General features: G+C 39.5%; 1 protein-coding gene across 6 annotated transcripts; it reads right to left on the bottom strand.

Annotated features, from left to right (window-relative positions):
- ppm1b (protein phosphatase, Mg2+/Mn2+ dependent 1B) lies at window positions 1–27,387 on the bottom strand. 6 transcript variants are annotated; one of them, XM_018093856.2, is made up of 7 exons: window positions 26,656–27,226; window positions 19,585–19,638; window positions 15,916–16,776; window positions 14,385–14,502; window positions 12,126–12,237; window positions 11,063–11,120; window positions 6,758–10,555 (listed from the first exon to the last, which is right to left on the bottom strand). In XM_018093856.2, exons 3-7 carry the CDS (start codon window positions 16,759–16,761, stop codon window positions 10,322–10,324), a joined length of 1,368 nt encoding a protein of 455 aa, XP_017949345.1. In that variant the 5' UTR covers window positions 16,762–16,776; window positions 19,585–19,638; window positions 26,656–27,226; the 3' UTR covers window positions 6,758–10,321.
- Between the last annotated feature and the right edge of the window lie 162 nt (window positions 27,388–27,549).

Raw genomic sequence — 27,549 nt, 5'->3', positions numbered from 1 at the left:
TCAGTATTGAGCCAGCAGGTAATTTATTAGCTTTCCTGTGAATCTGTAGCCTTTACAATACACTTTGCATCCCACTGGAACTCGGCATCCCTGCGGTGGAATTCTGTGGCTTCCCTCAGACTAAGCACAAGTAGAAACAGAAACCCTGATTCAGAGACACAATGGAAAGAGCAAGCTTGGTTACAATTGAAACGGTTTCATCATTAAACATCACATTACAGCTACTTAAAGGGGAAGTTCACCTTTAGATTAAATATTAGGCTGTAAATGGGCCTGTTTTAAACAATGTTTTGACTGCTCTACATGATTAATTCTTATGGCACTTGAATTATTAGTGATCTTATTCAACCTTTTTCCACCTGCAACAGAAAACGCTACCAGGGTCACTGACCCCAGCAACCAAGAAACAGACTGAGAAGGTTCCATTTTACTGGCTATTTTTCTTGGCAGGCCCTCACTTGTTTATCTTATTCCAACTTCTGAACTGCTGTGGTGTCGCCAGGATAATAAATCCCTAAACACCAGACTGCAGTTGAAACAGTAATGAAGACTAATTGCAAGTTGTTTAATAATATAATGCTTTCTACGTCACTCTAAAAGTTAATTTTAAGGTGAACTACTCCTACTCGAAAAAAAAAAAAAAATATATATATATACACATGTAAACCATGTCAAAATGCCTGACTTATAAACGGCCACTTATGACACCTGAATTTATCATAAGGCTTATATAAAGTCTGTTTGCTGCATGGTCGTTCAATTAAGAGGGCAAGAGTCCATATAGTTTGCCCTTTGCTTCAAACAAATCATTACCCCAGCAGGGCACCTTTTCTAAAAAATTGCAGCTCAATAGCCTCCAGGATTAAACAGTGCCAGCACAGTAGTTTAGTAGCTAACACTTGGGCCCTTTGGTTACAACCACTGCCTATTTAGCTTAATAAACCCAAACAATGTAGGTCTCTATAAATATACATTGCATAAACAGCTCATATGTAAAACCCTGCTTCATCTAAATAAACCATTTTCATAAAAATATACTTTTTTTAGTAGTATGTGCCATTGGGCAATCCTAAATACAAAACTGCCATTTTAAGAATTAAGGGCCGCCCCCTGGGATCATAGGATTCTCAGTGCTCTGAGGGAGCGAGATTCTTTAATAGGTCACTTAATATAATATAAACTGTTGGTTAAGAATTCATTCTGGGGGTTTAGTTTTATTTTAAGCTCCACTGGGCCAAGGATCGATGTGAATAAACAATCTCGGAAACGATAACATAACATGCCAGCACTGTATAAAGGGATAATACAATGTATGTTATAAAATACTGTTAACACCAGTTGATTTATATAGCTACATAAATAACATTTACTTGCAATGGAAGAAACGTTTAATTGACTGTGTGTGTACACACATGTGTAACAGGGGCATTCCCTTTTGTGAGACAAGCAAGTCCAGCAATACCATTTGCCCAGCTAAGCATTCTGATCCCTGCTGTCCTCCCCGGCACATTCCAAGCAAAGTCTGCCTTCTAACCGTGCCAAATGATACTTACTGACAGGGTGCAGTCGCATACCGTATGTCCCATTCAACACAGCAAAGAGCAACTGACAGCAGGAAAGGGTGTTCTAGTTTCTCTGGTTGTATCATAAGAATTAAAAAACGCTTTGAGGGTTCTGTTGAAATCGTGGTTTAAGGCTGAATCCATTGGAAACACTGACTGTGGTGAATATTCAGGTGCTTGGGGAGTTTCCTTATATTTACACTTTGTTACTTTACAGCAGAATAATGGATCATAGGCCTATGATTAAGTGCCTCATGCATGAAGCGCGTAAAGGTGCCCATACACCTTTAGATCCACTCGCTTGGCAATGTCTACAGGTGGGCGATATTGGGAGAATCCAGGCTAATTTGATCCTTTGGCCATGGCGCCAAACGGTCAAATTATAATGACTGGTATAGGAAAAGAGCCGATCAACGAGCCGATGCAGTCTCCGATCCAACTAGATTCGATCGAGATCTGGCCGATTTCAGATATCGGTCGGGCAGGCCCATCAGTATTGCCCATACACGGGCCGATTAGCTGCCGAATCGGTCTAAGGGACCCATATCGGCAGCGAGAATCGACCAGAGACCTTTAGGATGTAATATCCTACATAGAGCCTGCTGTTAATTCATATATGCTTTTGTGTGGGACCCCTTGAGTGCCTGTTTCATTCACAGTAAGATCCTCCTCAAGCTGTAGGCCAGGGGAATGCACACCTGTACCCCATATGTTTTTTCGGAGATTCTCCTAACTATTGTGCAGTTAAACATTAAAACATTTATACCGACTTTCTTAGGATTTAGCTCACCCCTTAAAAGCATTTACTATCCAACCTCTCCTTGCTCCTTCTCATCTCCTTTCTATTCTCTCCTTCCATTCCCAAAATGTAATTTTCAAAATTTATGTTAAATTGCAAAAATCAAATTAAATGTAAATAAAAAAGGGGGGGGGGGGGGAGAAAAGAAATGCAGCGTGATGCCTGGGTCTACCTCCATGTGAAATTGCTCTTCTGAATACTTTTGCAATTTTTCCTTTACTATGCTAATATCATTAATGTGTAACCTCACTGCTCTTTGGGCCAAATTTACTGAACCAAGAAGTGTCAAAGTGCCCCTGTCACTCTAACTGATGGGAATTGCAGAGACTGTTTCTGCTTTGGTAAAAAAAAAAAAACATTGGGGCAACAGTACATTATATATTTTAATGACACTTTCATTTCTTTGCATTACTGTTTTCTTAAATCCCCACACACTGGTAACAAAAAAACAGTTTTCGTCTCTCCATTCCCAAAGAAATGTGTAGTAAATTAACCATTCAGAATCGCAATGAAATCTAAAAATAATAATAGAGAACACATTGTTTAGGAATCCTTTATTGAAGGTAACAAGTTGGTTATGTTCACTGTATTTAATGAAACATCACAATATCATACTGGGAAAAGTATCAGTACAGGTTTGGACCAGAGCAGACACTGACCAATCCATTTTGTGTGTCCCCCACCCCCCCTAAAACAAAAAAATAAAACCCTAAAAAACAAACATAAGCTCTAATGATCAATGCCTATTGTCAACATTTTGCAGCATCATAACATTTTAAGTTACAAATCTAAAATCTAGTGAATAAATAATGACATATGGTAGCCAAGAATTCTTTGATTTAACTCCCCCAACCCCCACAAAAAAAAAAAAAAAAAGGAAAAAAAAAACCCACAAATGATTGGGTACAAGAATGTGAGCATCCCTACAGATCCAGCAAGAAAAGGGTTACAGAAAAATACCATGAATTTTTTTGTTGTTGTTTAATTCACACAAAACATAGCTGAAGACTGTCATCAGCTCAAACTACACACAAAGGGTAATAACTTTCTGGCTGAAAGATTAGAAACAGCAGAAGAATTGTCACAAGGCATCCCACAGCATGTAAATCATTCAGAAAAAAACATTTACATTCCTTGTTGCCCCTCCGATATTGTTCTCTATAAATAATTCTATTTCTCCATTTTTTTTTTTGTTTTTTTTTTTTTAGCATAAAACAGTTTCTTTACATGCACTAATCAAAAGGGATCCATTAAAAATAAAAAATAAAACAAAGGTTATTGCAAAAATAGAATTAGATGGTCTTCAAGTACCTTATGACACTCTGTACCATGCCCATTGCTTAGAAAATGAAAAAAAAGGAAAAAAAAAAAAAACTCACTGAACCCATGAAAATATCTCTGTATTTTCTAAGATTTAAAATAGATTTTTTTTAATAGTATATATAGTCATTTCAAAGTGAGAAGTTGAGCAAACAATTAAAATTGATACCCACGTTACACAAAGCTAACATTTTACAAGTAAATTAATCAAAACTAGAAATCCACTGGGTGGGCTGGGAACAGGGGGGGGGGGGGAAATGTCACAATTTACATTATAAAAAGCTTGTTTTAGCTTTAAAAAAAATGAAAATAAAAGCCTGCAGCAATTAATGGATGTCAAAATCAAGTAACGATTAACCATAAATTGAAAGTACAGAGTCTCTCTGAAACGGTAATGATATGTTGCAAACCGAATTCCGGTCTTTAATGCCGTTACAATTGGTAAGGGGGAGGGGGCAATGGTCAGGGGCGGGGAGAAAAATGGATTCCAATTGAAAAAAAAATAAATGCGGGACAGTCCAAACCATATAAAAACGTAATGTCTCGTAAAATGAAGTGTTAGAACATGCACACGTGGAGGAGTTTAGTTGGAAAGCACTGTACCGTTCCGGGACAACGGCATGCACCTCAGTACACCTAAAAAAAAAAAAACCGCAGGAGGGGTCGGACGTCTTCCTAAGCAGCACCCAAAGGAGTCTGCACGCTGCAAGGTCCTCCAAGTTTTAAGTGTTACGGAGCAATGTTGCTGCACGAGTGACCAGAATCCTGAGGCTGGCGAGAATACTGCTAAGAGTGGCAAGATTATAAAACAAACCGAACAAACGGTGCAAAATACTAATCATTTCTCTTTTTATTTTGAATTTTTTTTTTTTTTGCCCATTTTGTACACAGCTGACGCTCCAACAGAAATCTCCCCTCAGTTTGAAGAGAAATGTGATTAAAGTTTTTTTTTCCCAAATTTTTTTTTTTTCCAGACCAAAAACATATTGGGAGATTTTGTAAGGCTACCAGGGGTCTTCTAGATCGCCAGAACCCTACAGAAAAGAAAAACAAACAAAAAAAAAAACAAAAACACAAGAACAGTTTACCAGTTTTAATTGTTCCTGCATATCATCATTCCCATAATAAGTGCTAAAACATTTTAATATATAAAGGAGGGGGGGACAACAAGCCATATTTAACACAAACAAAGAAAGCAAATAAGGTAAAATGTGTTCAAGAGGAGACAAAGCAGTTGTTAGAATGTGGCGTTGCCCACAGCCTGAATGGTATTCTCACTCCAGATGTACAATAGCAACGGTCGGCATTTGCACTTAAGCAATATGGCGGCTCAGTGAGGGGAGCCAATGGCTCCATGGTACCTCCCTGCAGTAAATACATAATATCTATTCTGTAACAGAGCTGCTGTAGCGCCAACCTAACAAACCAGATACATTATTTACATAACTAAATGGTTTTCGGGCTTTTGTTCTTTCGCCTTTGACAAACTAGGCATAACAGATTAAAAGAGAAACATCAAAAAAGTAGCAAAATTGAAAGATAAATGTACATTTGCCGTGCACTGGTTAAAATTGTGGGTTTGCCTAAGAAACCCTATTATAGTTTATATAAATAAAACTGTGTAGCCACGAGGTAGCAATTCAAATTGAAATAGGGCATAATGGCACTGGTTACATAGTAGAAAAACTCTGTAAAACACCATTGTATTCTACAGAGCTTATGTTATCTTATATAACATGTGTCTTTCCTCTTTTTTTCCAGCTTGAATAGCTGCCATAGCTACACAGGAGTGTGTTTATATAAGCTAAAGTAGTCTCTGTAGCAACCACACAACTATACCAGTGCAGGAATGGCTGCCATAGCTACACAGGAGTGTGTTTATATAAACTAAAGTAGTCTTTCTGTTGCAACCACACAACTATACCAGTGCAGGGCAACAGTAGAGTATTAATTACTAGCACTTTCACTTATTGGCGTTACTCATTTTACCCTAAATAAAGTTAGCTTAGACCCACTGCCACGCTGAAGGAAAACTGTTGCTCCTATCTCAATGTGACATGTTTAATATTTGCTCTTGATCTAGTTCCACCACAGAACCAAAGTATCAATGAAATAAGTTTAAGTGGCTAACTGGAAGCGGACTTTTTTTGTAAATATATATTCAGACATTCTAATGTTTAACAATGACATACACAGAATTATTAATTACATTTTTTTTTTTATAAGAGTGCCTTAAATTTTACCAATAGTTTCTTCTAAAATAAGGGGTGTCAAACTCATGGCCCTGCTGCAAATGGGAACAATTTCCAGCATGAAGCTTCAGCAACCCAAATGTAACATTCCTAGTTTAAATAAAATGCATTATTCATCCAGGCCTTTAATGGCTCCTTGTTTAGGGGTTTGGGATGCCTTGCTTTATCATTCATGTAAGAGAAGAACAAGCCTGGTCTCCTTTTTTGTAAACATGTTCTTCAGTATCAGACTTCCTCTCAGAAAAATCTTTAATTTCCTGGGCCCGAGTCTGCGCTCTCTCCTGCTCCCCCTCCCATATCAATGTGGGAAGCTACTGAGACCAAGCTAAAATGGCAGCTGCTATCTTAAACGGAGGGAGCTTCTAGAGCTCTTTAGGGCTGTGACAGAAGGGGAGATTAGCCGCCGTGCAACAAATCTCCCTTGTCGTGGGGGACTAATCTCCCCGAAATGCCATCCCACCGGCTAGAATGTAAAGTGGCGGAAGTTTTCTCTCAAGACAACTTCAGCGACTTCGGTAAATCGCTGCGTATGCCATCCCACCGGTGATTTACATTCTAGCCAGTGGGATGGCATTTATGGGAGATTAGTCGCCCGCGACAAGGGAGATTTGTTGCACGGCAACTAATCTCCCCGTCTGTGACAGCCCTTACTCAGGTATGGTAAAGCTTTCTGCATAGTGTTCTAGGTGGCACTAATGTGGCTAGTCTATTGGCCGTAAAATGCCAAAATGCCTTTCCTTCTCCTTTAACAATAAGGCAAGAGGCCCCAAATATAAAATGATACCTCCTCTGCCTAGCAATAAGGAAAAATGTAGTTAGCAGTGTTTAGGATTTTAACCACAGAAGTATTTATTAAACAAATACAACTTAATACAACAGCCCAACATCTTCAGAAACTAAAGTCTGGTAAAGCAACCGAGTTCAAAAGAGACACATTCACAGCTTATATCACAGCAAAACACAAAAACAGCAAAAATTACACAATGTAAAATGGCATTCCATCTACAATGCATTAAAATAAATCTCCACAAAAAGAATGTATGCAAAAAGAGAAAAATGAAAGACACGAAAATACAAAGCATGTTGGTTAAGAAAGCCTGCTTGCAAGAATACCAGCATTTATATGGGAGATTCCAAGCAGCTCTGACCTACAGAATAGCACAGAGAGCACAAGGGGACTAGTTACAAGGAATAACTTCTATAGCTACTGACTTAGGATTTAAGAGTAATTTATTTTCTTCTAGTGAACACCATTTGTTATTTGCACCAGTAACATAAAGCATAAGCATAACAAAAAAAAAAAATTAGCTTTATGTCTGCAAAGTTCCAGCCATCTGTGTGTGTATATATTAGTTCGGATAAGTGGGCACAACTAAGGGTGATGACAGACCTGGCAATAATAAAAGTGATGATTTTGATGTGGTGTGTGTGTGTGGGGGGGGGCATTAAGATCAATCAGGTCGCAAACCTGGGGCATCTTGAAAGTGCTGCCTATTCTCCCTTCTGTATTTCAGTGAGCTGCACTCAGAAACCCAGAGACTACGGCTGTCCAAATGGAGGTGTGCTGGGGGGCAGTGTGTACCCCCAGACTGCCCACAAGGGCAACTGAGCTCTTAGGATGACGATCGCTGTATTATAATCTGGCCATGACATATGTAAGGTAGTTAGTAACTGGGCCACTATGTATGAGCAGTTGGACAGCACCAGTGCTTTCATATGCTTGTTCTGACAATACAAATAATGTACTGACCTAAGGCTAGTTAGTACTATAAATGAAGAAGTCACCTCACAATCCTTTAAAGGGATCCTGGCATCCTTACTACGGACAGGTTCCCCCAAACAGATGTGAGGTTTGGCACTGCCAGCTGCCTTGCTTTGTGATAGAACATGGTTGCCATATTCCTTAGCACTCACTCTGCCCCAATACAGGTTTGGGATCAGTTATCCGGATACCCATTAACCTGAAAGCTCCAAATTACAGGAAGGCCGTCTCCCATCGTACTTGATCCCAACTAAGATACAATAAACCCTTTTGGGTGGCAACATAATCCTATTGGTTTAAATAAAATATAAAAATGATTTTTTTTTTTTTTAAAGACTTAAAGCATGGTGCCCCAAAGTAAGGGAAGACCCCCAGGTATGGATAACAGGTTCCATACCTGTACTAAGGGCCATGGCACATGCATGCAACATACAACAAAAGCCCACCACTTGCCCCAGATTGAAGCACTTTCTACTAATGTGAATGCAAAACCATTAGTGGGCAGTAGCAGCAAATCGAAACACTGTGTATGCCATTAGGCATTGGCCTTACAGGGCTGGTTTCATGCATGTTTCCTTTGCCAGAAAATGGAGGAGCAACAAACAAATTCTCATATACAAGTCTAAACTTTCATTAGAAACTGGGGTAGCCAATGATACCACAAATGAAGACCCCCCCCCCCGTCCCCAAAACGGATGCCTCTGCTTAAAATGGAAGGGGTGTCACTACTGAAGTCTATGCATCACCCTCTTTTTATTTTCACAATAGACTTTCCCTTAACTGAATGCCCTCTAATGCCCAAAATGAACTCTACTTAGCTGCTAAATAACCTGAAGGATAGAAGTGACTGACTCTACAGTTTACCAGTCATTTACTTAATCCTCCCCCCATGTACTGATTGGTCTTCATTATTTATTTTCAAATGCCTCTTCTACATCTTTCCAGCTTTAAAATGGTGGTCACTGAACTGACCCATGCAACCAAAAACCTACTGTTCTGAGACATTACCATTTTATTATTGTTATTCCTTATTCCTCATCATTCTGTTTATTCTCCTACCTATTCAAATTCTATTCTCTTATTCAAACCACTGTCTGGTTGCTAACGTAAAGAAGGCCCTAGCAACTAGATGGCTGCTAAAATTCCAAACTGAAGAGCTGTGAAACAAAAAGCTAAATAATAAAACAATTAAACCAACTTCAAATTGTCTCAGTATCACTGTCTACATCATACTTCTAGTTCTAATTCAAAGGTGAAAACCCATATAATTTTATGTCAACTGTGGGGATTCATGGTGGATGGTGGGTTATTAGCTGCTTATTTTGTGACAGCACCACAAATGAAGAATAGCACCTGTTATAAATGGCAAATTCTAATTTACACATGATTGGGTGTATATATCAAGTAAAATTGCATGAGATATTTTTGGTTTATAATGATAATGGGGCCTCTTGGGCTATGACACTGGCATTTCAACCACCTAAGGACCGTGAGGGTTAAAATACCGTGTGCCGCAGGCTTTACATAGCCTTAGATACGTAGCAGACCTGGATTTAAGACTCCACGCTGAAATCTGCCTTTTTCTAGTGTTTTGGGGAAGGGCTTTCCTGGCCATCAGTTCTCCCAACTCTGAACAAAGAGGCAGCTTCCTTACCGCTGCCACAGGTTGCACACAAGGGAACATTCACCATCAACACTGAAGTGACTGCAGGCCAAAATGCCAGGCGTGGTAAGCTACTTTATCCGAACAGGAATTAACAGCTGCAGTTTTAGAGGTATTTAATACCAGAACTATGCATTAAGTATTCTTAACACCTTTATTGATTGTATAGGTGAAACTTAATGACAGCTATATACTATACAAAACATTCACATATATGTGAAGAACCTTGAAGTCAACAAACACATTTTGTACCTAAATTTTGTTAAATACCGTAGCATTCCTTAAATTAGCAATAGGTGTGAAATATAACTTGGCTAACACTAGAGGTATACATTTATATACAGCGCATCCAACCAGACATTAACTGGCTCATCTCAGAAATGAAAATTTGTAGCCAGCTAATATGGGTAGCTTAGTATGTGGAAAATATGTTTTTTAAGTAATCCACAAGGCTGGACTCAAAAGAAACCAACTTTTAAAAGACCATTTTTGTAAAGCCGTTTACATGTTTTCAGATGTCAAGACAAACGATGGCAGAGATAAGAAACCCGCAGTTCTGTCGGTCCATAGAATTGTCCTTTCTGGTAACATTATCAGCAAACCTTCTAAAGCTAGGTTGTAAGGGCCCATGATTTACAATGTTATGGGCATTCACACATTTATCTAAAAACAAATAAAAAATTTTTTTACAGTCTTGGAAGATTTGTCTCCATGCTGTATATAAACAGTGTTTCTGGTTAAAAAACTGTTTTGAGTGGTAAATTTCCGTTTGGGGGCAATTTTTTTTTACAAAAAGAGAGTGCAAAGTAATTAAAAAATGCCTCTTAGTTTGGTGGAGGTGGGGTGCTGGGTAAGAAGCACAGCATCTGATACCTAGTGGATCAATAGATAAAACAGGATTGGGTAAAAGTTGAAAAAGAAAAAAAAATCATGCAGACTGCACATCAAATCAAGTGAAAGATGTTACTCCATTTCTGGGTTACTTCGAGTAATTGGGTCATCCACAGGTTTACTGGAGGAAGAGGACGATACTGAAGGTCCAGATGTGGATTCTTCACCCTGAACTTTAACTAGCCTGTAACTACACAGCATCTCCTCCAGGAGTTGACGGTAGTTCCCCCTATGATTAATTCTCAGTTCCCTGAGAGCTTCCACCAACTTCCCATGCGTTGAATTTTCCTCTGTTCCAGTGGGGTCCTTATTTAAGATTCAAGACCCCAGTGTCAGTAGGCAAGACAAAAAAAAATTCTACACATTCTAAAGAAATATTGCAGAAAAAAAAACCAAGGTTACAAACGCAACAAAGCAAATTGACTTCATTAACCTACTTCTGCAAATAGCCAGCACTTCTTAGAATAAATTAGAACAGTTTATAGTAATTACCAGCCAACCATTTATAGATGTTGCATAAAATATCATAAAACTTACTACTTTTAATGGTCATAGGATGTTGAACTAATTGTACTTCCCCTAAAAATGTTCCTGGTGCAACCAAAATGACAAAGAAGCTCATGACAAAAGGTTGCACAACAGCTATACGTGACAATGCCCCTTTAATATTTAGAATATTTAATAGTGCAAGTACAAAAAAAACCATAACCAAATAATAAAAGTGATGAAATAAATATGCACTGGCAAACACCAAGCACTGGGAACAAACTCTGCATATCTATTAGAAGGGTAGGGCCTAACATCACAACTTACCCCATCGCTCTCTCTGTGTGGATTCAACCTATTATATACCTCTTCAATAACACTGCGTCTGAAAAGAAAAAAAAAAAGATTAATTCTTGGCCTAAAACTATTTTTCTAATATTCTCCCACAGTTAGACCCAGAGTTCAACCCACATCAATAACTAACTGAACAGTAAGTCTTATTGCTGTTGACAACTTTTATTAGCAATACCCCCTGCCTTTTCCATACTTACCCTTCTAGTCTATAAGAGCCCTAACACACAGGTACACTCATCGATTCCTTTCAGAGTCACACCAAGCAGGGCACTAGCAGGTTAGGCGATTATCAAGTGAAAATATATTACTGGGTGTAGGAAACTCCCATAGGACTGAACAGAAAAGAGATTTCAAGCTTTCTGTCCCCAACCCAACAAGCTGGAAAATAGTTCAGGCTACAAAACACTTAGAATTACCCATGTTTTATTACCCTAATTTAACAGCATCAGCTTCTAAGAAGGACAAAGTACCTTTCTCCCTGCATAAAGACTTGCTTTTGTTTCTCTATTACAAGCAGCTGAACGACATCTTCTACTGACTGTTACCTAGTGTGAAGCTCTGCCCCATTTTGCACTCTCCATCTATGAAGGCCTCAGAGAGGTATGCTGGGCATGCTCACTGCCTCTGCTCCAATTAAAAACAATCAGGCACGAGCAGTAGGAATCTCTCTGGTGTTCAGAAAGCAAGAAGGGTGGAGCATCATGCTAGACACGGAAGTCACTAGAAGAGCTGCTGTTCAGCTACTCGTTATAGAAAAACAAAAATCTGAATGCAGGGAGGAAGGTATGTTATTTTAGAGATTTAAAAAAAAAAAAAAAAAGTTTACTTATTCTTAATTTCTTGATTTATAAAACAGCAGTGCCATAGTTGCCTGGATTCCTCGCTTTCTACTCAATGCATAATCAGCTAATCATAAGGTGCGGCTGGGCCAAATGGTGTCCAGCCCAGACAGAACAAGATGATGTCTATATCCGAACTCACACACTATGAACATCTCTTTTGTAAGGATGACTGCTGTAAAATAAAGGTTACTTACTTTGCTGCCAAGCCTCCACCTGGCGGTAAATGCGGGACGTTCTCTGCAGCTAAGATGCGCATTACATGGGCAAGATCTGGCATTCCTTCCTCCCCAGCGTTGGTCATGATTTCTAAATAAGACATTTCCAACATTGTTAGTTACACAGTATTTGTGTCAGGCTTACACAAGGAACAAGTTATATACACATGGAGGCAGACAATGTATTGTACATGGACCATTAACTTTAACATGATTTATACATGATACGAATTTATGTAGTGCTGATCTTTAGTTTAGTTTCTTCTGCTATTTATGGAAATCTAGCAGAAAGATTTCACATATGGGGCCAGGCAACTGCAAGCAAAGTGAAGAAAGTCAGTTTTGTCATTCACCAGAGCTACTAAATGCCCGGGCAACAAATTCTAAGGATCTCTGTTACTTAACCGATTTACCAAGAAGCAGGTGACCAGACCAGTTGCCCGACCTCACACAAAAAGGTCTTCAACTATGTGACCCCCATCTTTTTAAAACATCCTATGCATTACTACTACTAAATGCAACCCCCACTTTTTCTGCTTCTGGGCTCTGGATTCCTTATTCAGAAATCCTCCTGTCTTACTGAACAGGAGGAAAAGCAGGGACCCCACAGTAACTGCTATTTATCATTAGCAATGAGTTTAGGTTGCTGCAGACAGCATCTGTTTCAACAGGGAACGAGACAGCATCAGAGCAAAATACAGTTATGTATACAGTTATTTTTATAGCTTAGCGTATATGTTTGGGGGGGGGGGGGGGCATGAATAGTAAAAAGACTGTCTGCCTTTTAAAGAGATAGTAATACTTTACTCATTTACCAGGACCTCATAATTATCAATTAAATAAACCAGCTGGCACTCACTCACAAAACTGCACAGCAGATCCTGTCATGTCTCTACATCTTACAAAAAGTTCTGATTGGCTGAGGACAAATGTAAACAATGTCCCTGCTTGTCACAACTTTGCTCTGTGCCCCTAATGCAAAGGCATCTACAGGTATGGGGCCTGTTATCCAGAATGCTTGGGACCTGGGGATCTTTCTGTAATTTGTAAAATCTCCATACCTTAAATCAGCTAAAAATCATTGAAACATTAAATAAACTCAATAAGATTTTCCTCCAATAAGGATTAATTGTATCTTAACTGTACTGTTATTACTGTAGAGAAAAAGGAAATAATTTGTAAAAATTCTAAATCATTTGATTATAATGGAGTCTATGGGAGATGGACTTTCTGGATAATGGGTTTATGGATTATCATCCATTATTATTATTATGCCATAACTGTAATTAGACTTTATTGACAGAAGCAAGGCAGCTGGATCACTTTAAGCATGGTTTCCCCACTGGATTCCCCAATGCCATCTGTTATTCATATGCATGGAAATCCCAATAACCAATAACTGCATTAGAATACAAATTATACTTTCAGTATAAAATGCAGACCAAAGAACTAGAGCTTATAAATTGCTTCCATCCTCTCCATCCAGAGCAGTGAAATATCTCTCACATCTCTTACATACAGTATTAGAAGCAGAGAAACATGACAAATGTTAATGCAGAACTGGAGTCCCCACTTCCCTTATTAAAGGGGCGGTTCCTCTTTGTCAGTATGTTACTGAATGACCTATTCTAAGCAACTTTTCAAATTGTCTTTTCTTCAATATAGTTTTTGAGTTTATTTTCCTGTTGTGCCTCTTCCCAGCTTTCAGAAGCTGGAAAGAGCTTTGCATTTTTTTGCTTATCTTTCTATTCAGACCCTCTCCAATTCATCTTTAAGCCTTTCATTCACATCACAACTTGGTTGCTAGGATAAACTAGCCCATGGTTTCCCAACCCTTTTTACATGTTAACCACATTCAGATGTAAAGTGTGTTAGTGAGTCACACAAGCATGAGGAGAGAGCTTTGGGGATGCCAAATAACGGCTGTGATTGGCTATTTGTGGCCCCATGTGGACTGCTGGCCTGCAGAAGGGCACCTTCTTAGACGCCACTAGGAGAGCAACATAATAGGGGGTAGTGAGCAACATGTTGCTCACGAACCACTGGTTGGGGATCACTGAACTAGACCAACTAGATATAGCCAATGATTTCAAACTGGAGAGCTGCAGAATTACAAAAAAAAATAGAAAACGAAGGCCCAGAATATGGGCTCAAAATATCACTGTTAACATGATGAAAAAAATTAATTTAAAGTGTAATAACCTCTTAAAAGGGGTGACATTTTAGCAAACTACTTACCTTCAACCCTGGACTCTAAATGTTTATCCAAATCAGCATCTTTCTTTATTGCCTCTTCAGAGACCTTGGGGGCATTTGGAAAACAAACTAGAACAATGCTCATGTTATCACGGCTTCCCTGTAAAAAAAAAAAAAAAATAAACATAATGGTAATAAAATAAGTTTCATAAAACAAATTGGAGATGCGTAGTTTTAGAAAATGGGTGACCTACTGTACACCAGTCACATTAAAGGGCCAGAAACACAAATTAAAATGACTTTCTATGCATTTAGAAATGTAAAAATCTTTGTGAGGGGTGACTAAGCATGCACCAGCCTGGCAGCTGACTCTTTAGGCCCTGTCCCTATTTGACCCTCCTTATCCTCATCTCCAGCAGGCACCTAGGCAATGAATCTAGCATGATAAAAGGAAGGCTGTGTACTACCCTAAGCTAATGAGCTTACTATGTCCCAACACCTAGCACACACTGGTCAACTAAATATGACAGCACTGTCATGTCCCTGAATGACATTACAAGATTGACATTGTGTATGCAGAATGATTTACTTTACAGCATAATCACTGATTAAAACAGTGCCAGATTCACAGGTATAACAGCAGGATACCACAGCTATCCTCTCACACTCGATATGCTGGCCTTGTCAGCTTCATTAACTAAGTTTAAGCTGGTAACTTAACAGCAGGCAAAGGAGAGAGGGTCAAAAGAGCTGGAACTAAAAAGTATGGTACTGTTTCACTGTGTAGTACTGACACGACCCAAAATAATATAAATAGGAAGGTGCAGTATTCTGAACTACCCCATTAAAAATGATGAAACCCCAAAAAATTACACTCTAAACAGAGTGTAGTTCATTTTCTATTTCAAAAACTGTAAGAAAAGCACTGTATGTATAGCTAATTATGTACAGAACTGCACAACACACACCACTTGGGCTGCTATTCTAAAGTTGGCCATTCACAAGTCAATATAAGCTTCCAACAGACAATCAGCAGCTTATCGACCTGTGTATAAGGCCCTTAGATGGGCCTGCCCAGTCGATATCTGGCTGAAGACTGGCCAGGTGTCTATTGGCCAGGTATAATAATCCATCAGCTCTTTGATACGGTTGTGGCACAGAAGGATTATACAGACGTATCCCATTATTATGATCCAATAAGGGTTAATCCGATAATTCCGAGGGCCGAACGTTTGATCAATCCGAGGTGCAGAACGTTCAGTGTATGGCAAGCTTATAGTTAATTGAAAAAACAAGGTGCCATCTCCGATAGATAAATATACACAAGTATTTTTGTGAAAATTAGATGTAATCATTTTATTGTCAAATAGTAAACTAGGTACATTTTTTCCTATCACTAAACCTTGTCTGATTCCCATTGCACACTTTAAATGGGCTAATTTCAGCTTACAGGCCATTTCTCTTACATTTTTCCAACAAAAACCATGAAGAACTAGTTGAGGACTGCCTGTATGCAATAGGTATTAGGTAAACTGGAGGTAAAGGACATGCATCGAAGTGGTATTTTGCTTACCTTATGTAAACAGGTGTCCACTACTGAATTGCACACTTTTTCAAGGTCATCCGTTAGCTCAAGCCTATATTTCACAAATTCACAAAGCTCCTCGTTGCTCATGACATCCCAAATGCCATCACAAGCCAAAATGATAAACTCATCTTCATCAGCTCTCACGATTTCATATACTTCAGGCTCAGGTGAAACAAGCTGCTCCGTAGGGCCCTTGCCATCGACGCACTTGTAATCATAGTCTCCAAGTGCACGGGAAACTGCCAGCGATCCATTGACGCGCTGTATCATGACGCTGCCGCCGGCGTTTTGAATTCTCTCCTTCTCCCTTGGGTTGCAAGGTTTGTGATCCTGCGTTGAAAAACAAACTTGTCCGCTCCTATACAAAACAGCCCGAGAATCCCCGCAGTTAATAAAATACACGTGACTGGGTGAAAGTAAGACCGCTACTGCGGTAGAACCACTTCTATCCATTCCATTTCTTAAATCGGCAAAGTTGCGCATGTACTCGTCAATTTTTAAAAACCCAGTTCTAATGCCACTTTTAACATTTTCTACTGTTGGCTCCAGAGCGGATCCCGGTGTTTCTGTTGCCCTGAAATCTTCATTGTCTGTGATGTGCTCTAGTAAGTGGGAAGAGCAATAATTTGCAACGCGTGATCCTGCATGGCCATCGTAAACTGCAAAAAACGACCAATCATCCAAGCCACGAGGGATCCCAACCACGGCTGTGTGCGCATCCTCCATCTCCACTCTCCAGCCCTGCATGCTGCTGAGTCCATAACGCAAGCCATTTCCGGCACCGTGTGCATTGTGTTTCTCTGTTTTCGGTTTGTCCAAAAATGCCCCCATCTTAGGTTTTTAAATCTGCAAAGAAAGAGGAAAAATATTTATTTTTTTGTTTTGCACACATTTTTATTGTTGCATTGCTAATTAGGATGTGTTTGCAACCTATTTCTACACCAATATCTTTGCACACAGGTATAGGTTACTCTACATAGTGATCCAATTTATCTCTGCTTATTTATACCCGCTGCCATGACTGCTCAGAGCTATCCTGAATGATAGCAGTACCACTGAAACAAAAGATGGCCTAACCCAGGGCTGTCCAACTGGAGGCCAGCGGACTAAATGTGGCCTAAATCATTTTGATGGCCCCCAGACTTTCCAAAGGTTCTATGGACTTCACTGTATAACAATTTCAAAAGGGGGTTGCCCACCTTTGAGCTATCTTTAAATATGATGTAGAGACTAATATTTTGAGATAATTTGCAGTTGGTCTTCATTTTTTATTATTTGTAGTTTTTTAATTATTTCAGTTTCAGTAGCAATTTGGTTGCTAGGATCCAAATTACCAGTTTGAATGAAAAACCGATATATGAAAAGGAGAGGGACCTGAATAGAAAAGCAAGTAATATAAAGTAACAATAAAACTGTAGCCTCAAAGTTTTTTGGATGTCGGGGTCAGTGCCCCCTATTTGAAAGCTGCAAAGAGTTAGAAGGCGAATAATTCAAAAACAATCAAAAATCGAAAAGTTGCTTAGAATTGGCCATTCTATAACATGCTAAAATTTATCTTAAAGGTGAATCACCACTATAATCTGCCCCTTAAACATGCTATATGAGAAATAACCGGCCCACTACATAACTTGGACAGCACTCGCCTTACCAGATCCTAGATTGGCAGTTGCTGTGGACATTATGTATCTGTTATAGGGGGTGCTGAACCTATGGGCTGGTGCAGTGAGTTTCATAAATAAAGTACAGAATGTTTGTTTATATTTTCTTTAGTTCTCCTGTAAGCAAACATGCAGGCAAATAGAGCACAATTTGCTTAGCTAAATGAGGCACACTGAGATTGCACACACAGGCATGCATAGAAGACACCTGCATACAACACATCAATGTGAGCTGCAAAGGCCTTTTAGCATTGGGGGACATACTAAGTATCTGGGACTGTGATCTTCTTTAATATAAATGCAGCAGGTCCGTCAGCTGTTTAAGAGAGCTCCCAAGGGTAAAGCAAATCTGAATAGTCATAATGGTAATTATTTCAGCTGCTGTTCCTCTTTTGTGGTTTGCACAATGAACTTCTAGTGCAGTAAGTGGGCTACATAAGTCAGCTGCAAGCCCTGTGGGGGAATACACTGATGCAAATAAATGAGGGCAATATTACAACTAAAAATCACATAGTAAAGACAGTTTATAAAAAGTTTGCTACAGAAACCCTACTGTAGTTTATTTAAAAACCCTGCTGTGTAAGCCCCGGGGGCAACCATTTAAGCTAGAAAAAAGGAGAAAAGGCACAGGTTACATAGCAGATAACAGATAAAGCCCCATTAGATTCTACAGATCTGTTATCTGCTATGTAACCTGTGCCTTTTCTCCTTTTTCAAACTTGAATAGCTGCCCCCGGGGCTACACAGCAGCTTATTTATATAAACTATAGCAGTGTTCCTGAAGCAAACACCCCAGCTGTACCAGAGCAGGGCAACAGTGCATTATATTTTAATTACTTTAAAACACTTTCATTTTTGGCGTTACTGTTCCTTCTTTTGCATTTTCCCGCAATTAAGCCTAATAGCCGTAATGTAATTTATTTGCTGTTTTTCCAATGTTAGAGAAAGGATTGGCATTTTCAGCAAATTTGTCATCTTTGGTAGCGCATATTTACTGTGGGCGACAAATCTCCCTGTGAACCATTGCCCTAAAGGCATCAATTATCACTGCAGAAACTATGGCCTGATACAGTAAAGCAGTAAATAAAATGCAGCATTACAAGTTTATGCTTTACTTCACCTTACATATAAACGAATGAGAAAAGGCTCACATCCCAAGAGTTGCAGTTGCCAGGGTAATTTAACAGTAGTAATTCAGTAGCACTAAAATTTACTGGCAAAAAGCAAGTGCCACAGGCAACTTTCAGGCCCCACTTAGCCTCTAGTGCTCCCAGGGGCTGTGACAAAGCACAATAGTGTGCAGCAATGATGGGGTCTGAGATGTTCAGTTAGCCCGGGGTGTGGAAAATGTTATTTATATAGTGCTACTATAATACATAGCAAAGTACAATTTTACAATGTAGATGTTTAAAGTGCCACGTGCTTAGTAAGGAGGTTCCTAACCATAGAGCAGTGATCCCCAACCAGTGGCTCGGGGGCAACATGTTGCTCTCCAACCCCTTGGATGTTGCTCTCAGAGTCCTTAAAGCAGGTGCTTATTGTTGAATTCTTGACTTGGGGCAAGTTTTGGTTGCATAAAAACCAGATGTACTGCCAAACAGAACCTCCTGCAGGCTGCCAGTCCATATAGGGGCTACCAAATAGCCTTATTTGGCACCCACAGGAACATGTTTCATGCTTGTGTTGCTCCCAAAGTCTTTTTACATTTGAATGTGGCTCATGGGTAAAAAGTTTGGGGACCCCTGCCATAGAGCTTACAATCAGCAGAGAATAAATTACTGAGATAATTCACTGCAAGAGAGTTGGGCTTAAAAAAAAATGGAAAAATATGCATATGTCAGTCAAGAAGTATCTGCAATATATAACAGCTTGCTGGATGGTAGCCTTCAAACCCTGCACCCCTTCTGTGCTCCCAGATTAGATTGACTACTAGCCATTGCTTCCTGATTTATAGCCTTTTTGGAGTCTAAGTTTTCTGGCACATGAAATTAGTTACCTGCGGTAGGGTAGATTTATTGTGGGAAATTAATCTTCTCCAAGTGCTTTCCCACTGGCAATAAATAAGAAAAATAACAAAATTCAGATATTTTCCCATAAGCAAATAGTATGCTAAGCACAATCCATGGAACTTGTGTTTAACAAGGGGGTATTACGGCACCATTTAGAGCAGCAATGCTACTACTGATACAGACTGCATAAGTGTTTTTTCCTTTAGCCCTTTCAATCCCGAGCACAGGCATGCTGCCTAGGATAGTACTGCCAGAAAAGGAGCTTCTCTAAGCAGCACACTCAAAATACCAATGACATCAGTGCAGAAGGCTACAGAGAGGGCCTTACCCATAGAGCCAGGGGAAAGAGATCACAAAGCACAGAGTAAAATCCCCTGCTACGATCATATTAATGATCTGCAATACCAAATAATAAATCTTACCAATAGCCAGTTATGATATAATAGATTGGCGAATATTGCTGCATTAATCAAGCACAAACAGCCCCCAATTTACAGAAGTTATCATTTTGGAACTTAAACCAAATTCTAAATATGCAGACTTACTAAGACTTATTAACTGGACACTCATTTAAAAAAAAAAAAAAAATGTAGCCCAATGCCTTTTTGGGTGACCTTTAAATGCGCTCTTTAATACGCTCTGTCCCTAAGTACAAATTTTCCTAGAGAATTAAACCACATTGAGTAAACCCACAATGTAGGTCTCTATAAAAAATATATTGCATAAACAAGCATATGTATAACCCTGCTTCGTCTAAACAACCCATTTTCATAAAAATCTGATTTTTTTTTTTTTTTTTTTTTTTTTTAGTAGTATGTGCTATTGGGTAATTCTAAATAATAACTGCCATTTTAAGAATTAAGGGCCGCCCCCTGGGATCATAGGATTCACAGTGCACACAAACAAGTCAAGGCACACATACATTCATCAGCCAATGAATGGACAGCGTTCTGTCTTTTGCTCCCACACTACTTCCTGTTCCAGTTAGAGCTGCTTTATTTCCTGTCAGCTGATCTCTGAGGGAGCACACAGCCCATCACTAAATGGCGGCTCAAGGGAAAGGATGTAAAAGGGCAATATTTACTGATATATATATATATTTACTGATATATAGATAGATATAGATATAGATAGATATAGATAGATATTCCAGTTTGGCGAGATTCTTTAATAGGTCACGTAACATAATATAAACTGTTGGTTAAGTATTCATTCTGGGGTTATAGTTTTTCCTTTAAAACAGATTTTTGAGCATAGGTGTTAAATTGCACAAGTGTAGATGCCAGTGGCAACCTGTTGGGTCCTTTGATAACATTTCCTAATTTTTCTTCACTTTCTGAAGTTTAAACATCCTTGTTTGTCAACAGCAGCACTCAAACAATTAACAATAAGATCTTGGATTAGATACTTAGATTTTGGTACAGAGGGAGATTTAAAATTTGGTCCCCGCTATTGTAAAATCATTTCAATTGCCCTTGAAACTGACTATAACCTGCATGTGACAAAATGTAATTGAAGTAAGTGTTATTGCAGTGACTTCCATCAGCTCTGACACCCACAGACATCTCTGGCCTAAATAAAGCCACACCCAATATGTTGTACTTAAAGGGATAATGACATTTTCAGGAGAAAGTCCCCAGCATATTGCTTTATAATACAGAAGAGCCATGAATATCCTGTAAATTATATCCTTATAAATGGTACTTAGTGATGTCATCAGTTATCAGTGCTTAGTGATGTAATTAGTCACGACTCACGAAACTTGTATACAGTAGAACCCCCATTTTAAGTTTCTCAGGGGACTGGAAAAAAATGGCGCAAAACCCAGGAAAATGTAAAATCAGGGCATTTTATTATGTGTTATATAGTAATGGGACCACAAAACAATGGTGTAAAATGCAGGAAAACTTAAAATCAGGGGATGTAAAATTAAGGTTTCACTGTATTTTAATAATGTACCCCCTGTTGTAAAACTTGAGGATATTAGAAGTCACCTCGGAGTTCCATGACCTGGATAAAAACACTATGCCTTGGTCAAAAGGTGACATTCTCCTGATGGATTGATACAGATTTCCAGCATAGGACGCCAGCAGTAAATCCCTTTATATAAACTCCTACCTATGTGTTAACACAACAAATCTAAACACATTAAAACTGAAGAAATACCCCAATTTTTACCACAAACATTTATGCACTAATTCCACCCCACTACTTTAGGCTAGCAGCCATTCAACTCCTCCCTTCTTCTATTACACAGCACCACAGTTATCAAGACAAGACTCTGAACAGCCGCAGAGGAATTTATGGGGCTGATTAATGAATATAGATGTTAGTCTGCACAAGTGCAGTTGCCACTAATGACAAGGCAGGTTAACTGGTTCCTTATTGTAGAAAGTGGTAGGGACTAGTGATGTGCTGGGTGGGGGCAGGAATAAAGGAAGAGCTCAGCCAAAACATGCCTGTGACCCACAAATCTTGGGTCGTCCCAGATGCACCTGGTCCTGCAGGTTTTTGGAAAGGCCCGCAAATCACTAGTAAAGAGCATAGACTAAAGCTCCACTGGGAGGGACTGATGTGAATTATGTCGTTAAATCTGTTAAACTCTGCACAATGTTGGTGCCATATAAAAAGAAAGATAAATTAGAAACTAAAACCACAAGTGCAATTGTTATGGCACCTGTTTAGTTTGACACCTACAGTGGTTCTCAAAACTTTGTGAACCTTTAAAATTTTCCATATTTTTTATATGAATGTGACCTAAGATATCATCTGATTTTCAAACATGTTTTAAAGTTACCTAGTTAAACAACAAAAAATAGAACTTTTTGGCTTAAATGAGGAGCATTACATTTGGAGAAGGAAAAACGCTGAATTCCAGGATAAGAACCTTATCCCATCTGGGAAACATCGTGGTGGGAGTCTGGTTTGGACCTGTTCTGCTGCATCTGGGTCTGGACGGCTTGCAGTCATTGATGGAACAATGAATTCTGCACTGCACCAGGGAATTCTAAAGGAAATGTCAAGACATCTGTCCATGAACTGAATCTCAAGAGACACTGGGTCATGCAGCAAGGCAATGATCCTAAAACACACAGGTCGTTCTACCAAAGAATGGTCAAAGAAGAATAAATTGAATGTTCCGGAATGGCCAAGTCAAAGTCCTGACCTTAATCCAAATGAAATGTTGTGGAAAGACCTTAAGTGAGCAGTTCATGTGAGGAAACCCACCAACATCCAAGAGCTGAAGCTGCTCTGTATGGAGGCTGGAGGCATGGGCATTGGAGTCAATGTGCAGGACTGATTAACAGTTACCCAAGCGTGTAGTTGCAGTTATTGCTGCACAAGGGGTTCATATCAAATACTGAGAGCTACACGTTATTGGATCATTTTTTCAATAAATACATAACCAAATATACAAATTTTTGTTTCATTTGTTTAACTAGGTTTTCTTTATCTACTTTTAGGACTTGTTTGAAAATCAGATGATGTTTTAAGTCACATTAATAGAAAAATATAGACAATTTTAAAGGCTTTCGAGCACCACTGTATGTAAGTAAATGAGCCCTCACGTCTATGTTGATTTACATTGAGTCTGAGATTTAATTAGAGGATCACGGAATAATATTCAAATTTCCTGGGAAAATCCAATGAGACCTGCCCACAACTATCAATGTAATTTTGCTTGGGGGCAGAATGATTTATAACCCCAATATTTATTGAAACCACTTTGTATGCCCACTACACACACATTCCAGAAAACCACAGTCTAAAAGTACATGTAAAAATAAGGTCAGGCAGCCTGCCCAAAGCTACGGCCTGGGGAAGTTTACTCTCTAGCATGAACTGCTTGTTTAGGAAAACTTATGGCCTGGTTTCCCAACATTTAGCTTTATCCTTTGTAAAGTGCAGATTATGCAGCATTTTATAACATTACCTGTGTGCAAGTGAAAAAGAAAACACATTATGGCTAATAAATGCACAGCATGCCATGTTTATAGAGATTAAGATGTTCTTCTTTATCTATCTTAAAGGAAACTATAACTCCAAACAATGTTGGTTTCTATACTAAAATATTGGGTAATCCTAAATAGAAAATTGCCATTTTAAGAGCCGCCTCCTGAGATCATAGGATTCACAGTGCACACAAACAAGTCAAGGCACACATACATGCTAGGCCCCATCAGCCAATGAATGGACAGAGTTCTGTCTTTTACTCCCACACTACTTCCTGTTCCAGTTAGAGCTGCTTTATTTCCTGTCAGCTGATCTCTGAGGGAGCACACAGCCCAACACTAAATGGTGGATGAAGGGAAAGGAGTTAAAAGGGCAATATTTACGGATATAAATTCCAGTTTGCTGTACTAGGGTACAGTTTTCCTTTAAAAGGACAAGCGTATACACTTGGGACCTTCTACTCTGGGCCCACACGCCTGTTCGCTTAAAAAGCTCACTGGCCTGGGGTACTATTCCTCCTACGCTGTCGATGCCCCAGTGATACTTTTCTGCGTCCTAGACAACGTACATGCACAGTAAAGTACAGATTAGACCTTAGAAGTCTCAATTTTTACTCAACTGCTCAAACATACCAAAACAATGCAGAGGATATCTAGGGCATCAGGAAATGATGGCAGCATGACAATAGAACCCTGGGCTGGTTTACTTTTCAGCAAACAGGGGCAATATCCCTGGGTCTAAGGTTAGCAATTATATTTACTAGGGGTTCTTAACACATTGGCACCCCCCCTAGTGAATTTCATGGTCTTTTAATGGGCCCTACATAAAGTAAAATATGGCCAGCCCTAAGGCCCATAGGGTATCAACTGTACAAGCCATTAGGCTAAAAACAGCAGCTATCAAAACATCCCTCTATAACGGTCACCACTTCCCACAGAGAAATGTGCAAGTTAAAGCACGTGCTGTAGGGATAGGAAGAAGTGCGGCTCTAAGATGCCAAAGTGATGGCAGCAGCAGTCAAAATGCTCAGTTGCCATAACCCTAACAGGTAAACATAGTAGACTTAGTTGCATACTGCTTGACAACATGAACACTAAGGTCAAACAGTTGCAATTTATTAGTCAAGTAATTACATGTGTACTGTCTCACCACCTCAGGCAAAATCAATGAAAAAGTTATAACTGTTGGGCCAAGCTCACACTACAGACTTTCATCTAATTTGACCGACCAGCACAACTCAAACCTTTTTACTTCATTATTCTTTTAAGCGTAAAGCAATGCTTCCATTAATTTACTTGAAACAGTAGCAAGGGTAGAAGGACCAAAAGCAGCATATCCATTCACCTGTAAAGGAGTTCCATTGAAAATAGGAGGCAATCATGAGTAGTAACAGAACTTTACTTTTGTGGTGATATATGCACCTGTTCTAATTGTATTTCCACCTGTATGCATGCAACACTAAAGTGGCTAAAACTAACCAGCAGCCAATCAATGTATTCAAGTACCAGCTACAACACAGACTTGATAAGCTGCATACGGGATTTGGTGCAAAAAGTCTATTCAACGAGTCTTACCAAAGTGCTTAGCGATAGCAACATTAAAAAAAAACTACAGTAACCATTACATTGAGTTGTTTGTGTGACCTCGGCCTCAAATGACCTGCATGTTACTGCTGACATCTGTTTAGTTAGCCAATATAACTTTAACCGTTGTGAGTTAAATGAGCAGAGGGCTATGTTTTTAATTGGGTACATTCTAGTGTGTGAATGCAGTTCTATTACATTTCATGCTCTAATAAGCACTCCAAACTACTTTCACTTTTCAACTTTCCTTGTTCTTCAGATCAGTTGTGGGTAGATAAGAAAGCAGTCAAATAAAGAGTCACTATTTAGGCCCAATGCATGGGACTCTTGTAGTACAAGTTTAGACCCACTATATATACACATTCTCCCTTATGTGAAAACCTAAGACACTGGGGAGGGGTGGCACTTTTATAGTGGATATAGACTCAAAAGAAAAAAATAAAGAAAATGCAATTTTAAGTATCTATCCAATATATATATATATATATTTTTTTTTTTTTAAAGTCTATTAAGTACAGGTATGGGACCGGTTATCCAGGATGCTCGGGGTTTTCCAGACAAGGGGTCTTTCTGTAATTTGGATCTCCTACCTACGTTTGCTAAGACATTATTTAAACAGTAATTAAACCCAATAGGATTAATTATATCTTAGTTGGGATCAAGTACAGGTACTGTTTTATTATTACAGAGAAAAGGGAATCATTTAACCATGAAATAAACCCAATAGGGCTGTTCTGCCCCCAATAAGGGGTAATTATATCTTAGTTGGGATCAAGTACAGGTACTGTTTTATTATTACAGAGAAAAGGGAATCATTTAACCATTAAATAAACCCAATAGGGCTGTTCTGCCCCCAATAAGGGGTAATTATATCTTAGTTGGGATCAAGTACAGGTACTGTTTTATTATTACAGAGAAAAGGGAATCATTTAACCATTAAATAAACCCAATAGGGCTGTTCTGCCCCCAATAAGGGGTAATTATATCTTAGTTGGGATCAAGTACAGGTACTGTTTTATTATTACAATGAAAAAGGAAACCATTTTTAAAAATGTGAATTATTTAATTTAAATGGTGTGTGTGGGAGATGGCCTTTCCATAATTTGGAGCTTTCTGGATACTGGGTTTCCAGATAAGGGGTCTAATTGGAATTAGAAGTAGCTTTGGTTCACTGTTGGGTCTGAATGTTGAGGAAATGTAGCATAAGTCAGTCCTGTTGCCAACACGCCATTAATCATAACGCCTTGCAGATTTTTTTTGTTATCAGTTGGCTTCTGCTTATTCAACAGTCAGAACCAGCAGTGCACAAGTAGTAAAGGGAAAGACAAATGTAGTGTTTGAGAGTATATGCGTTGAATAGGGCGCTTTTCCGGAACTGTTCCTGCCAGACTGCCATGACAATATGGGCCGCTGGGAATGGCAATGCAGCAGCCATTGAGTTCTCTCAAGGCCTGAGCAGCCGGCAGGCAATGTGCTGTGTGACACGGAGAGGATGCCGGGACAGCTCCTCAGGGCACTTACCTAACGGCCTGACCCGCTCTCTGTAACGCCCCTTCTACTGTGTGAAGTAAGCGAGGCCCACACGCATCTCTCGGGCCCCGAACCGAAGGTGAAAGGAAAGACAGGGCCCTTATCCCTACGAGACAACGGAAGTCTGACAGCGGCGACCCTTCCCCCTATTTACAGCCTCATCATGACAAGCAGGGGCGGGAGGAGGGCTGAGAGGTCCCAGTCAGATTTTACATGACGCGGTTGCCACCAATGCAACGACCGTGAGGCCTCCTAAACTCCCAACGACCGAGCACGGCGGCGACTGCAACGTGGGGGGTGGGGAAAACAGAACGCCGCCGCGTTACTCCCGTTGGCCGACGTGCAGAGGGAGCGACTGATAAGCCAGATTCCTATTGGCTGAAAGCGTTGTCCGTCAAAACCTGTACCCTCTTCCAATTGGTTAAACCGATTGACAGGTTCCTCGGACCTTCTCCCTTGTTTTATTGAATGCGTTCAAAATTGCGGGCTATTGTTTTTTGCCACATACGACAACTCTCAAGCTGATTGTTCAGCAAACCCCGTTGCGTGAGAAAAAGCGATACCGTAAACTACAGCTGAAGACGTCACCAACCTTATGTTAAAGCCAAGGTGTCGCTCAGAACCTTCCCGTGATGGAATTGGCTGCTTTCTTATGGTTGACGTGCTTGCTGACCTATAGCAAGCGAGAATAAGTAATATCAGGGGGGTGGGGTTGATGAACGCAAAATGAATGTTGTTTTCTTCAGTGCGAAGCTTTATGGGCGGGGTTCTTGCCAGTGTCCCGTATGTAACATGAAATCATCGCTGTCCAATAGCTATCGAGGGTGACGTCATGGTCTCACCATAACAACTTGGTCATCCTGATCTGCAATATTTGTTCTGCCT

Source organism: Xenopus tropicalis, chromosome 5, assembly GCF_000004195.4.
Source record: "Xenopus tropicalis strain Nigerian chromosome 5, UCB_Xtro_10.0, whole genome shotgun sequence".
NCBI lineage: Eukaryota > Metazoa > Chordata > Amphibia > Anura > Pipidae > Xenopus > Xenopus tropicalis.
Note: the sequence above shows the minus strand (reverse complement) of the source record. Positions and strands in the feature narration are given on the sequence as shown.